The sequence below is a fragment of the Micropterus dolomieu genome, linkage group LG06, assembly GCF_021292245.1.
Source record: "Micropterus dolomieu isolate WLL.071019.BEF.003 ecotype Adirondacks linkage group LG06, ASM2129224v1, whole genome shotgun sequence".
Lineage (NCBI taxonomy): Eukaryota > Metazoa > Chordata > Actinopteri > Centrarchiformes > Centrarchidae > Micropterus > Micropterus dolomieu.
Genome location: NC_060155.1, coordinates 20,298,610 through 20,314,416, shown reverse-complemented (window position 1 = coordinate 20,314,416; position 15,807 = coordinate 20,298,610). Strand labels below are relative to the sequence as shown.

Sequence of the window (15,807 nt, the reverse complement as noted above, 5' to 3'; positions counted from 1 at the left end):
GTTAAACTGTCGAAACACAGTTTTGATCATTGAAAACAGTCATAATTACTGTGATTTCACTGCTTTTGACTTTTATTTTATTTCTTAGATTACAAGTTAGATTAACATAGTATATAATTGCCCCAAATCGCCCGATGTCAGCTGGGATTGGCATCAGTGCAACTGTGTGCACGGGAGTTGGAAGTCCAAAATTTCTAAATGAAGTTGGTATTCAAAAAAGATGCAAATATATGCAAGTAGAAAGACAAGTGCGAATTTGAAGTTTTTCTTGGCAGTCCAAATGAATGCATTTGTTTGCAAGTTTTTGGTATGCAAGTCAAAACCTCTACGACAGAGTCGTGTCTCTACAGTACAACACCTCTGGATGACCTAAAGAAACAAACAACGGCAAACAAAATCAACAGTATATCTATCCAAGGTCTGCAAGACATTAAGTAAGTTTCTGTTAATAATTGGTATGGTGACCAAATTCTGGAAATGTTAGTCCATAGCCATCTCCACAGAATTGGGGAAGAATTCAAGTCTGATGGCTGCAAAAAAGACAGAGCAGATAACCCCTCCCCCTCCACCACCAGCTCTTCCATTAAGTGTGCGCAATAAGCAAAAGGCAGATGATCTACACTAGCTTGCTGTTCCTTACATCCAAAAAGCTTGACAGTGTTTGATTTACAACATAACTGTATTGATAAATAGGACTGTGTGATCTGACGGTATACACTATATTGACAAAAGTATTGGGACACCCCTTCCGAATCATTGAATTCAGATGTTCTAATCACTTCCATGGCCACAGGTGTATAAAATCAAGCACCTAGGCATGTGGACTGCTTCTACAAACATTTGTGAAAGAATGGGCCGCTCTCAGGAGCTCAGTGAATTCAAGGTTGGTACCTGTGCAAGTCCATTTGTGAAATTTCCTTACTACTAAATATTCCAAGGTCAACTGTATTATAGCTAAGTGGAAGCGATTTGGAACAACAGAAACTCAGCCTTGAAGTGGTAGGCCACATAAAATCCCAGAGTGGGGTCGGCGCATCTGCAGATGCTGCCAACTTTCTGCAGAGTCCAGAGCGACAGACCTCCAAACGTCGTGTGGCCTTCAGATTAGCTCTAGAACAGTGCATAGAGAGCTTCATGGAATGGGTTTCCATGGCTGAGCAGCTGCATCCAAGCCTTACATCACCAAGTGCAATGCAAAGCGTCAGATTCATGGTGAAAAGCACGCTACCACTAAACACTAGTGCAGTGGAGACGTGTTCTCTGAAATGACGAATCACGCTTCTGTCTGGCAATCTGATGGATAAGTCTGGGTTTGGCGGTTGCCAAGAGAATGGTACTGGCCTGACTGCATTGTGCGTAAAGTGTGTAAAGTTTGGTGTGGTGGTGTTTTTCAGGGGTTGGGCTTGGCCCTGGCCCCTTAGTTCCAGTGAAAGGAACTGTTAATGCTTCAGCATACCAAAACATTTTGGACAATTTCATGCTCCCAGTTTTGTGGAAACAGTTTGGGAACGGTCCCTTCCTGTTCCAACATGACTGCGCACCAGTGCACAAAGCAAGGTCCATAAAGACATGGATGAGCAAGTTTGGTGTGGAGAACTTGACTGGTCTGCACAGTCCTGACCCCAATGACAGAACACCTTTGGGATGAATTAGAGCGGAGACTGCCAGCCAGGCCTTCTCATCCAAAATCTGTCCCTGACCTCACAAATGCGCTTCTAGAAGAATGGTCCAAAAGTCCAATGAACACACACACACAGCTGATTACCAGTTTTAGAACAGTATTTTGACATTTTTTAAAAGGAAAATCTAGTATTTGCAGGTGTTGTATAATTTTTTTTTTTTTTACAATATATACTGATTACATTAACAAGATTTCTATGTGAAATTATATAATAAAACTCAATTAAAAGCAGCACTCTACTATAAATTTTAAGCCTGATTATTTGTATTATAGCAGTTTTCAACTATATTTAAAACTAATTTAATTGTTTTTACAGGTGTATATGTTCTTAATTAAACAATAAAAGCCCCAAAAATTGCACAAGAATTTATGTAAAATTAAAGTTACAGACTGTATTGTCAGGTGTGTGCCTTTGTTAAGCAATATATGTTAAATATTTTTTTTTTCACCTCAAAAGAACAACCTTTCTAGTTAAGAGTTCATTTTGTCTTCATTGAGAACTCACTATAAACACTGTACTACAGTATAACAGCACATATGATACTTACATTTATACACATTTTTTGCAGCTGTTTCCAAATGTCACTTTTATGCTATACTTACCTTTTCTGACAGATTACCCTACTGTGGGTCAAAATGAGCTGCGGGACCCTTTTTCTGGTAAGTATATTTTGGCCAGTGCAGGTAATATGCAGGACCACCTTAAGGCACTGATTGTTTCATATGATATACTTTAGCGGGTACGTATTTCCAACAGACACACAGGGAAGAACTGAAGTTGCTCATTTTGAGAAACAGACACTCATTCTTCTTGTTTTTATTTATTTTTTAAATCGGAAATTAGTTTATAGGAATCCGCAGCACTAAGGGTCCTGCTTTCTCACCTTAACCTGAGGCCCCAAGATCATAATTTTTTTTTATCATAGTTTTGTGCTTATTTGTATAGTACATGTTCAGTATAGAAAAACCATACATAATACACAAAGGTTTAATAGTGGCCAGTAGCTAATTTTGCCCCCCAGCACGTTAATCCGGCCCTGCCTGTATGTAGCTATTGTGCTCTCACACTGAAATTAACTTTATGCAGTGGTGGACAGTAACTAACACTTACTCGAGATTTTTACACACAAAACATACGAAGAGTTTTAAAAAAAAAACACAATTGATTAATGGAGAAAATTATCAGCAGCATTAATCCATAATGAAAATTATTATTTTTAGTCTGATACAAAATAGTTCAACCTCAACCAACTACAACATTAAATGCTTTTACATGAATGCATGAGAAATAATTTAGATTGCACTAATTCTTTACTCAATAAATGTGATTGTGCACAATTTATACCCTGAGGGAAATCTAATAAATAAAAAAAACAATCAGTATGTAAAACATCTTTAAGCATCTTCTGTCATTTCTACATTTAATACACAAAATAAGGCACATCTTGCATAAAGCTGGATAGACTAACTGACTGCTTGATCAGATAATTAACCAGCAACAATTTTGATAATCAAATTTGTTTTCATTCTCTTTTGCAATAAGCTTTAACATTCTCTATTTCCAGATTCTTAATGAGATTTTTTGGTGTGCAAAGTCCTTTGAGCTAAACAAAATTTCCTTTTACTACTTACTTTACTGTATTTTGTGGAAAAAAGCGACTATGCATAATTTTATTCCATCAGCAGCACTTTTACTCAAATAATATAAAAGGGACCTTTAAATGTGGAGTAAGAAAAAAACAGACCAATAAAATAAATAAGAAATTCAAGTTTTATGGAATCCTAATTAAATAAAGATACTGTCCAGGGTGTACCCCACCTTTCGCCCGATGTCAGCTGGGATTGGCTCCAGCCCCCCGCGACCCTGTACGCAGGATAAGCGGTTGACGATGGATGGAGAGCGCTGGGGGAAACTTTATTGAAGAAAATGACCTTATAGCGAATGCAGGGCGAGTTAACTTTTAGCTTTGGTTTGTCTCTCTGACTTGCTGACAGCGTGTTGCTGCTCTTGTAAAAACGCTACAAGTTGTTCTGTTGCTGTGTGCGCGTCGTGTCTATGGTCGGCAGTGTCGGCAGTAGAACGACAAATAACCTAACTTACACACGTGTAACATTCTGTAATTTGTGTGATTTAGATGTATAATATTGACAGCGGTAGCTACTGACGGCAAACATATACCAAGAGCAATGCATTCAGACTTTACTCACTTTGGATAATGTTAACCAGCAGCTGTCGTGATGTGTAGAGTAGCGAAACAACTGAGAATGCATCACGTTACGTCCTGTGGGGACATAAAAAACTGACCGGCCTGTCAGTGGATGTGGCCTGACCCTGAGTGGAGGTCTGCAGTTGGACCCCTCTCCTGCCTTGTAGGAATGCCCGCGAATTGTTAGGCATGGATGTCTACAGTACATCAAGCTAAAGTTAGCTAGTTTAACTTTAGCCAACTCCACACATGTGACATTAAAATTGATAGACGTTCCAAATAATACAACAAAATTACTTCCACATAGACAATATTAATGGTAATACCTCTTGCTGACACGGTCTACTTTGACATTAACTAGTAACTTATGTTAGCTTGTCAATTTCATGGCACAGTTAAGTTATCCATTAACAATTCAAATTAGCGCTTTGGATTTCTGTTTTAAAGATAAAATGAACCAGCTGGAATTTATGATGAACATCGTTATTCTACAACAATGCTTCTGTTAAAATACAAAACAGTGGTTTACAGCCGCCAGGGGCAATTCGGGGTTCAGTATCTTGCCCAAGGACACTTCGACACGCCTGCTTAAAACAAGTAATTGATGTTTTCCTGTCAAGTTCCAAGTTGAAAACCATTAATCTACAAACAGTCCCCTCCCAAAGTAAAGCCTGGAATAGCATCACAAATGAAGAAGGCAACAGTTTGGTGATGTCAATGGGTCACCAAAGGCAGCTTGAGGCAGTTATTGCAAGCAAGGGTTATGCCACCAAATATTAAATATTTATTTACTTTAAAGAGGTGGTATTATGCTCATTTTCAGGTTCAAAATCTTAATTAGGGGTTGTTGTACCAAAACAGGTTTACATGGTTTAATTTTCAAAAAAAACACTGTATAATCCTCATACTGCACATTGCTGCAGCTCCTCTTTTCACCCTATGTGTTGTACGCTCCGCTCTTGAGCTACAGAGTGATGCATCTTACTTGTACAAAATCTTTGTTGGGGATTGCACATGCGCAGTTCCCAGGTAAGGACTACTAGCCAATCAGAAGCAGAGAAGGGCGGGTCGTAAGAAACAAGGTAGTGTGATCCAAATCAAAGCCGCTTCAGACTGCGACCGTAACCTAGCAGATGGTATAAGTTACTCTCAAGTCCACAACATCATTGTTCTACATCTTACCATCAGGACTAAACGTTGAACAGGACAAAATGCTACCATAGCGCAAATCGACAGACTCGACTCTACTCGGCCCTGCTCCGTTTTCCATTGCAGATAGTACCCAGAGATAATATGTAGCTTGTCGTCATAGCGACGCCACACACAACTGCCGTGACGTAATGTTCAATACGACACACACACCAGCGATCCACACAGCTTTCTCTTTTTAAGTTAAACCGTTTGAACATTACTCAGCATGTAAAGACAGATAAGCGGTATGAAAACCTTCCAGCTGTGTTTTGCTCTGCCGTTGTTGCTGCAGCGGTCTGTGTGATGGCGGGAGCAGAGGGCTCTGTGAGCGGGCGGCTGGCCGGCCTCACACACTCCTCCCGCGGGTTGGCACAGGCTTCCCCTGCAGCCACTTGCGGAGCTCCTCAACTCCAAAAATATTCAAGCAAATTTTTGTTCCGCCATCACTTCTCGTAAAACTGTCGATATTGGAAATCTACAGTTGATATCTCACCTCAAAACTTCTCAGAAGTCAATTTAGTGATGAAATTGCTTACGAAAACTGTAAAATATAAAACTTTCTGTTGCTGGCCTCTGTCTGGCGCACACAATGATGATGCAGTGAATAGTGACGATTCTCTCTGACCAATGAGCAGTCTGTCATGTTTTCACATTATGCCTAGGTACAACATTTCTACAATGGAAACCCAAACAAAGGCGAGTCGAGCCAAAGGGCCTCAGCTCAGACTAGCTTGGTTTGAGGGCGTGCCTGAGCCCGCTCGCCGCTTGGCAAGCTTTATGACGAGTTTTCATTGTGACGTCACAGTGAAGGAAGTGAAGGGTGGACTACAAACAAGCTGTTTTCAAACGGTTCAGAGCAGAGCTTTCTGTGGGAGATGGGAACTCCCTTTGGGCTGGACTTTGGGCTTTTTCACTTTGCAAACCTGTTACATGCACAAAAAAGATATATAACTCAATGAAGGAGAGGGAAAAAGCCTAAGAATGCTGTGGTCTAATACAAACATTGATATGTCCTAAGTTGTTTAACACATCTAGATGTGAATACCAGGAAATAAAAGCTGAAATTCTGAACTCTTGTCTACTCATCTTAAACTCAAATGTCTTCATTGCACAACAACAAAACAAAGGAATTTGCCTTACCGTTCCAATACTTTTGGAGGGGAATGTACATTTGTGTTTGCAGGTGTTCCAGTTCCATCGCTTCACAAATGTTGAACCCATGCAACCAATTCTACTGTGAGCTTGAGAGATACACACCACATCTGATTGTTCTGTACAGGCAGAAGGCCAAGACAGCAGAGGCCCTGCACAGATCCTAAGGATTTATGATATTCAGGTGAGTTTAAGATTACCTTTGCTGTAGTAACTATGTTGATCACATAATGTGCAGTCAATACAGATTGGGACCTCTCTACTATAATAGTGAAATTTGATTATGTTATTATCTTGCGATGACTAGGAGGATCTAGCCATCTACTTTCAATTATAATTTCTCATTTGCATTTATTTTTGTAAGTTTTCCAGTACACGATCACTTTAAAAGCCATTTACAAGCTTATTTTTTAATTCTAGGGCTGCCCTGAACACACAACACAAGATAGAAAATCCTCAGTTTCACTCAGATTTTATGTGCTGAGCATGACTTTTTATTTTTCTATCTATCCAAGAGACCAACTCCATCCATGAGGCAATGACAGTTGCAGAGACACAAACAAGAGAGATGTACTATAGGCCTTCTCCACAAGCAGCTCACCTGTGGTTGTTTACACAGAATCGTGGGTAAAATGTTCAAAATGCGAGCTCTGTTTTTTGGGCAGTAAAACATACGGCTGACAATGAAATTCGAAAGCGGACAGATAGCAGCCTGTATGTGTTTGTCGCTGTATGATACAGCAAGAGAGAAACTGAAAAGGGCTAGTGTGTGTGCAGCATTGTGTGGGATAGAACTGTAGGTGCTTGTGCGAATCTCCACTTCCCAAAACTGAAAATTGAATACCAACCCAATGAAGGAATAGTCGAATATTTGGGTCCAGCCCTACTGCACTGGCTTCCAAATCTCTTTCATTGTCATGTTTAAGGTTAAAGTTAGCTTCTATTTCTCACCCATTGTTTGAGTCACTACGTTTGTGTGAATTTGACTTGTCTTTAGGTAGATGCAGCTGGATAGAATTGGTGTTATTGCTATCAATATTATTATTATTTTAGAATTACATTGGTAGAACTGTTACACTATATGGTTTCATGTACTGTAAAAATATTTGTATAATAATCAATATTTTGATTGTCAATCTAGGAACAACATGAGGTACACGTGAAATGCTGTCCGACCCTCTGTACTCGGTGTACTCACAGAAATGTCAATATTAACGACAAGTAATATGAAATCTACTATGAGAAACCAACTTGAATGCCTCTTCAAGCAACTGACAAGTTTAAAGAGATTAAAGGATAGGTTTGTGGGGGGTTTTTTTGTAGTCTATCTCAAAACAAGGCTAAAATATGATGTGTACAGTGAAAAGGTTATTGTTGGCCATTATCATCCCTCATCTCAATTAAGCATCACTTTCATAGGCATGGCCCAATTGTAAGAAATTAGAGATAAATCCAAAATCCTCGTTTCATAAAAAAATGTTTCCCAAACTTCTCAAGCCCTGTGCTTTAATTCTGTGTATTTTTATTTGTAGCATTGTCATTGAACAGGACATACTTTTAGAAAAAAAAAAAGCATATAGTGCTAGCTTTCTTTTATAATAATCCTCGTAATTGGATTTTGTCATTTGCAGTGCAAAGATGAACCAGACATTGCTGACACTCCTTACTGTGGAAACTGGGATGCAGCGGCGCTTTTTCCACAAAACACATTAAAGTAAGTAGTAGAAGGAAATTTTGTTTAGCTCAAAGCACTTTGCTCACACCAAAAAATCTCATTAAGAATCTGGAAATAGAGAATGTTCAACCTTATTGCAAAAGAGAATGAAAACATTGATTCTCAAAATTGCTGCTGGTTAATTATCTGATCAAGCAGTTACTTAGTCTATTCAGCTTTATGCAAGTGGTGTCTTATTTTGTCTGTTAAATGTAGAAATGACAGATGTTTAAAGTTTTGATATTGATTGTTTAATAAAGAGAACTGGAATTGTAACAATAGAGTTGTATTCTTATTTTTGGGGAATACTATCTGAAAATGGGCATTTTGTAAATTTTAAGTTGACTAGTAGTAATTTTGTTTGCATTAGTATTTGAGAATTTTTTGAGTATATTTCCCTCAGTGTATAAGTTGTGCACAATTACATTTATTGAGTAAGGAATTAGTGGAATTTAATTTTAATTAGCGTCAGTGAATGAATGTAATTTAGTGTACAGAAATTAAAATAAAAAAAAAAAAAAGTATTTAAGTTAAGGTTTACTCAAAAATATTATTACCACTACTTAAAAAGTTTGAGGTAATCAGTTTCCACAAATATTTTGAGTATTCCGAACTTATTCGGGTTTACAGTAGATAGATTACCTTTTACTTGTAAAAGAGTATTTTACAGTGACGTATTATTACTTTTACTTGAGAAAATTATCTGAATACTTCATCCACCACTTACATGTTAGTACACTTGGAAACCTCTGTTCATGGCAATTGTATGCAGGTGTAGGGTGAAGTCAGGTAAAATGGGCAAAATAGAGTTGGAGCTTCATAGAGCTCATTTACAGCCAATCGCAATTACTGATCTTACATTGTTGCTACAACACTAGTTTACATGTAACAATAGTTTTGAATGGTCTGAGGTTTCTATGGTGGTCGGGGGCAGAGTGTTACACGAAGTATGTCACAGAACTCGTATGGTCAGTGAGCTTGACATATTAAGTTTCACTCATCACTAATAAGGGCAATAAAGCAATAATAAATGAGCTAACCAAGAAAGCAAAATGTTTCTGAAAGATTTTTGACTGGCTCTTTCAATTAAAAAAGTTAAATTTTATAAAGAAACATTGATTTTTGTGAAGACAGGGAACAAGTTACTTGTTTAAGTAAAAAGGGCCACGATTTTCAGCTAAATTGGGCAACGCAGATACAAACTCTTATAGAAACTGAGTGTGCAAAACTGGTTCATTGGTCGATATAACTTTATATCATGCAAAACCTAAACAATCTTTTACTTTAAACACAAAACGGTAAAATGGGCCAAAGGGAACCTGCTGATACTAAAACAGAATTTCAAAACAATATTTTATCATTTATAACAAATATTTAAGAGACCCATGCCAATTTATCAAAAAATATCATTAGCTCTCATGCATACCTTATTTGATGGTCTTATAGTAAGTCATGGCCCACTTTAGCTGACTCCACCCTGCTATTCAGTACTGGATCTTGCAGGATCGGTTGAAAATTACAGAAGCAGGTCCATCGTGTGTTTCAGTATACTGCCATCTGTCGGCAGGTGAGAGTATCTGGTAACCAGCTTCATAAGGTGACCTAGGTTCTCTTCTCACACATGCTAACTTTCTCTGCTCTTAAAAAGCAGCCAAATAATGAACCGTCAGAATAATGTTCCGTTCAACCCTTCAGTGATGCCTAAAGGAGCAGCTCCAGTGTACCACCAACAGCAGCCTGGAAGGTAAATTACTGATCTGTGCAGCTGCAACATTTAGCTAATCTTGTGTTGAACGTTCATTTATTTGAGAAAGTTTCAGAAACGCCGAGCAAGGTCCCCGTTGGATTCGTTTTTGACAGTGTTTTTGTTGACTGGATGCTGAGGGTGCGTGCCATTAGACTAACCGCTACCCCCAAACATTACCTATAAACTCTAAAGCTAACGTTAAAGGTAATAGCAACCATCTCTAAGCTAGCTAAGTTTGCTTGCCTGATGAAGCACCATTTTGCCTTTGCCCTGCTAACATTAATTCATGTAGCTCTTATTGTTGTATCCATTTGCTTTGTAGTATTGTGCTCATTGCTCACATTTCTTGTTGTGATAAACAGAGTACCCCAAGATTTTAGAGAAGTTATGAAACAAATCTCAATGAAGTCAGCAGACAACTCAAACACCAGGACATCTGACATAGCTGCTAAACCAGCACCAGTCCGCAAGCGTGCAGGTAACTTATGTGGACATTAAAGCACATATGTTCATGTATTAAAGGCCATGCCTGTGTGTTTTCATGAATGTAATTCCTTATAATTCACATAACAATGAACCATTTAGCAAATCATATTGCTGTATTTTGTTTACTGTTTTAGGCATTCCATGATTTCATTAATTTCTGTATGATGTGCATACATTTTTGCAGACAGTAATTCATTACAATAACGTACAGTTTAATCATGTTTATTATTAAAGAGTGGCAAGATGACAATGAGGAGACATTAAATAGAGGTCCCCCCACCTGGACTTGAACCAGGAATGTTACAATTAATGGGTGGCACCTTAACCACCCAGTATGTAGCCTATAACTTTTGCAGACTTTTTGAAATCATTCTGCACTGCGTTACCCTGCTAAGACAATGTAACACTGTCCAAAAGTAATGCAGATTTCACTTGATGGATTTCATAAATGAGGCAAGTTTCATGAGTCTGCTGGTTGATTTTCAACAGTGTTTACAGAAAACAGTGGCTACCATTTGAGGAACAGAATACAAGCATCACTAAAGTAGATCTACAAGTGATAGTACACATTGGTAACAGCAGCAATAAATACCATTAAGAGCTATTAGTGCGAACGGTATCAGTGGGGTAACTACCAAGGGGAAGAAGAAATGAAATGAAGAGTTAATGAAATAGTTCTATACATACAAGAGCATTGTAAAGAGATAGAAGAAGAATCTCTGAATTGTCAGAAATATCATTATTGTGTATTCATTGTAATTTACCTTTTGTATCATACAGGGAAATGTTTTGGTGATAAATGGAAGTCTTCATTCAAACCAATAGGAGAACAAGATGGAAACTCTTCGGACAAAAGCACTGGCAGTCCAGAAAGGTAAGCCAGTCAGTGATGTTTACAGTAAAACAAGTATCAGGTAGAGTGACGCCTCCTGTAGTCACAATCCAGGACGTCCATTTAAGCCTTTAATGTTGTCTTGTGGTGACTTAAATATGCAAGTGGCAGGAAAATGCAGTGCCTCACTGAGTGGTTAAACTAATGGACAAATTTCACTAAATGTGGTTTAAACTGTGTGTGAACATTCAGTGGTTAGTGGTATCATGTCTTGAGAGATGATCTATATAATAGAAAATTGCATGTAACACACACACTTACATCTCTTCCGTCTCCCTCAGGGTGGAGCTTTATAATCCTTACGAACCTGGCTCATCAGACTCTGAGCTTGAGATGCCAAAAGACAAAGACCACAACTACTCCCCACATGATCAGGATAACAACCTGGGATGCCAGGATGTGTCTCCAAGTGTGGGTTCCAGTTACAGCCGCTGGGACTCGCCTTTCCCTAAGCCGAGGAGCCAGCCCCTCGACAGACTTGACTTTAGCCCTGAAACCAGACCCACTACATCACTTGACCCACCAGGTTATGGCTCCATAAGCAGAACTTTGGACCACAGGGACAACAGCCCTGACAGGCTTATTCACGGCTCCCCCACCCAACGGTTTCCTGCATCTTATGGAGGACAGTGGACCAACAGGGAGGAGAGGATAACAATCCCAGAATACAGGAGAGAGGTATCACCAATGAGACTCAAAGCATGACAGCTGTTGTGTTTGTTTTTTGAATTAAAATATTTATACAGTTTGTGTTCTGTGGTTATATTGAATCTTGAGTTGTTGGGCTGTTTGTTGTACTTGATTTTGAATTTGATTTTAAAAAATCACTGTTTCCTTTGTATATGCAGTAATGACACTGTGATAATTGGTACCAATTAGAGCCTATTCTCTCCTCTGTAGATGAACACTACTGTTAGATTATCCCCACCCAGTTTAGAGCAGGACTATCAACATCAGTTGGGATACGTGCAAACAGGTAAATTGGATTTTTAATTAAGTATGGACAGTTAGATTGCTGGTTTGTCCCATCATTTGAAATAAAAATAGGAGAAACATGATTGCATGTATTAATTTTTTTTTAAATAAGCATCTTTTGACTATTTTTGGAAACTTAAGAATCGACAGTCCAATGGGTTTACTTAACTTTTACCATGACTACATGTATTTCGTTTGAGAGTCTAATTATAATAATAATAATTCTCTATATAATAATGTTCTACAGGACTGGACCAAATCACACCTTCCACAGAGGTGACAAGAAACAGGACCAAAAAAATAATAATGGACAAGTAAGAACCAAGGATACTGATGCCAGTTGTTTAGAGATGTTACATGTAGAGTTTTCTTGTTAATTTTAATAGCGTGTTCACATTTTCGTTATGTTTCATATTGTCCTCTTATACAGTTTGACTGCAGGATTAACTTGTGGCACAAATGTAGACCCTCAACCAATACATAAGAAGACGCACTTTGAACAACTTTTCCATGTTTGCACAGGAGCAAAGCCAACTGTTGCTGTAGTTGAACTTACTCAGAAATTCCTGAGGAACTCAGAATGAATTACTAGTATATTGTCAAGAAGAGGTAATCTACATAACTATGTAAACATGTTGCTGTTAGGTTAGTTGTCATTAGCTGTCATCAGCCAAGATGTTACTCTAAGGGCCCAAATTGACTAAACTTGACAACTCTTGTGTAAAGCTGCTTTATAGGTCTGTCTAGTTGTAACAAAAAAATGTAAACAGAAAATGTGCGCAAGCTTATGTCACATATTATGATAGAGTGTAAACACTGCATGTTCAACGAAGGTGAGAGACAGCGAGCATTGTTAGCAATGTGCAAATTAATAACATTTCATACCAATTGCTTTCCGAATTTGCTTGCTCCGTGTTTTGGTTCTACAACTGTAGTGTCAACTAACACTGCAACCAAGCATCACGTCTTAGGATGTGAGAGCCCTGTTGTGTCAATAGGACTATTTAATACAGCTTTATAACCTAATATCATCGGCTTGGATGTCTTAACTAAACTCTCTTTTGGCTCTTCTCTGATGGCCACTTGAGGCTTTGATTTAGGCACTTCTACTGTTTAAAGGTCTGCTTTTTAGCTGTTTTATGAGGTTAATATTTTGCAACACCGAATGTCTTCATATTTTTCTTTTAGGAGCCCCATCACTTGTGACCTCTGTGACGTTGAGTTAGCCAATGGTCAGGAGCTGGAGGATCACTTGGATGGCAAGAGTCACTGGGACACCCTGGAGTACATTCAGCAGCAGAATAATTATGATGATGTGGCTATGGCCTTCCTCCAGGTAAGATAATACATAGTTCATCCTATTGACGGTTCCTGGATTGAATCCCTAGTCTGTGCAGTAGTGTTCTACTGTTGGCCTTTTTCAGTTTCTTGTTTTCAACCTAAATATATCATAGAAACATAAACAAATACTGACACTTTCTTATTTCTATAGGAAGTCATGCTGTATAAAAGCCGTCAGTGTAGCCGAGCGATAGGGGTTAGTGCACTTCAAGGTAAATAGCTTTGAATTGTGAAAATTCAGTTCTCATATTTCATGAATCTTCCATTCCTGACAAACAAAGCCTAAATACAGTCGGATCTTTGTTTTGTCAGCTCTGCAGGAAAATGACCACATGACAAAGATTGAAATGTTCCACTGTGCTGCTTGCAAAGCCTTTGTATCCACATCTGCATCCTCTGTGCAGACTCACATTACCTCTCAGGAACACCTCTCCAACACAAAGGTAACACTGCTGTAAAATAGCACAACATTGATCATTGGATTCTTGTCAAATCTCTGTTTTCAGTATGTGTAAATTCAACATTGACCCAAGAAGGAATGAGTTCAAGTGATGGTGTTGATGATTGATTTGATTTTATTTCCTGTAGGAGTTTGAAGTGCAGCAGAGACGTACTTGCCTTGACAAAGCAGAAACCATGATGAAGGAGCTAACACCTCAGTTTGAACACTTCCTGAAGGTATTTTGCAAGAGTGAACAGTTCAGAAGTATTCAAACACAACTGATTGCATCATGGACAAATGTATTTATGAGAAAGAGAGAGAGTTTCCTCAATATAGTAGTTAATTCTGTTAATATTTCATGAATTACATAATTATTTACCTCAAGTTAATAGCATTATCTCAATGATTCCATTTGTATACATGGCACTTGAACTGCTTGGATACCATTCAGTTTTATTTTGCTTTTGCACTAGCAGACTTGGCTATACTTTTGGCTGTCAATTTAGTGTTATGTTTGCACAAATTATTAATTTGAAGTAACAACGCAAGTCATTTGTAATTCAGTAGAAAGTTATCAATTGGCTCTCTATTCCAAATGGGGGAGGTGGGGTGTAGTGCTTGTGGCCAGTCACATGCATTACCAGATCCAATGCAGATTACGTGTTCTTTTTATATCACTATATTAAAAGACATATTACAATATAAATACACAAGTACGATATAAAAGAAGTAGAACATTATACAATAATCAAACTATTAAGTAATTACCTATGAAAAGACGAAAGCTATTATGCTCCTACAGTACATTTTTTTAACATAGTTTGGCGTTTAAGGGAAGGAAACATCTGACATTTGTAATCTTTTCTCTAGATGAGCAAACTAGTGTATAGTGAAATACTAACAGCTAAATTTTAAGTAAGGTGAGATTGCATCTCTTCCTCTATTTATGTGCTTATTGCATTGATTACAGGGACCGCTAACTAAATCTTTCCAAAATCAACAAAAGAATATTTAAGTAAAACATCTTATATGGATTACCTTAAGTACTGCAATTGTTTTCAGCCTCAGTACACCATATCTCATAAGTAGTACTAACAAATACAAGGCTACAATTAATACTGACTGCACATAAGCCACATGGAGCGCTACAGATGAAGCAATCAGACGACTTAACTGTTCCTTTTCTTTCAGGGTGGCAGTCCATTTGAATGACAGAAATCGATGAAAGTCTCCAAAATACTGTTTACATTGAGATGCCGTTGGCTTCAGCTGAAGAACAATGGCCTTAAAACACTTCAGTCACACCTACACATGTGCTGTGCTTTATGTGCCTTCCATGATTTGTCTGAATAAATGGAGGCATCTTGAGTGTAGGTTTGTGCATAGAAATATGGATTTTCATGCGTCTTTGTTCATATGGTCATTTCACATTTTGTCAAGATTAACACTTGCTATAGTATTCCCTGGTCACTATTTCATCACCATTTGGTCACTTTACGAAGATAAGTTTGTAATTTTTTTTTATTTACAGATTCAATGTTTTTGTAATTTGTGTACAAACAATGATTGGAAAACATCAACTTGTTTCTTTGTTTTTTTTTTATTTAGAACAACACAAATGTTTTAAGCATTGTATCTGTGATATAGTACATTTAAAATTAAATTATTTCAAAACAGTATATTTAAACATTAAATATAGGTGACATGTATGAAGGGCATCGTCAGCACTGCCTGTGCCTGTTAGGTCTTTTTCTTTACCACCTTCAGTTTTAATTTTGTATTTGTATTAGAAACAATGCAGTTACTGAAATACTATAAAACACTTTCTATGCATAACAAGTTTGCAGACATTATTCATATTGTTCTTGAATAGTAGCTCACTTTTCCACTTGTGATTCTCCGAACTGTTTATCAGGAGCTTTCAGGTGCCATCACTCTCACTTGAAATATTCATCTCACTAACTCTGTGGCCTGAAAAC

The 15,807-nt window shown here is 37.9% G+C and overlaps 1 protein-coding gene and 1 long non-coding RNA gene across 4 annotated transcripts; both read left to right on the top strand.

Moving 5' to 3' along the window:
• Positions 1-6,059: 6,059 nt before the first annotated feature.
• Positions 6,060-7,963, top strand: LOC123972681. Of its 2 annotated transcripts, none has more exons than XR_006825454.1 (3): positions 6,060-6,415; positions 6,747-7,531; positions 7,863-7,963. It is a non-coding gene; the product is annotated as an uncharacterized LOC123972681 (long non-coding RNA). The 2 variants fall into 2 exon arrangements; XR_006825453.1 differs by having other exon boundaries at positions 6,652-7,531.
• Positions 7,964-9,462: 1,499 nt separating this feature from the next.
• On the top strand, positions 9,463-15,408 carry LOC123972687. 2 transcript variants are annotated; one of them, XM_046052274.1, is made up of 12 exons: positions 9,463-9,542; positions 9,641-9,689; positions 10,055-10,170; positions 10,959-11,052; positions 11,352-11,748; positions 11,971-12,046; positions 12,293-12,359; positions 13,234-13,381; positions 13,538-13,598; positions 13,699-13,829; positions 13,975-14,064; positions 15,020-15,408. In XM_046052274.1, exons 2-12 carry the CDS (start codon positions 9,643-9,645, stop codon positions 15,038-15,040), a joined length of 1,248 nt encoding a protein of 415 aa, XP_045908230.1. In that variant the 5' UTR covers positions 9,463-9,542; positions 9,641-9,642; the 3' UTR covers positions 15,041-15,408. The 2 variants fall into 2 exon arrangements, with proteins under 2 accessions (XP_045908230.1, XP_045908229.1); XM_046052273.1 differs by having other exon boundaries at positions 9,504-9,689.
• Positions 15,409-15,807: the final 399 nt, after the last annotated feature.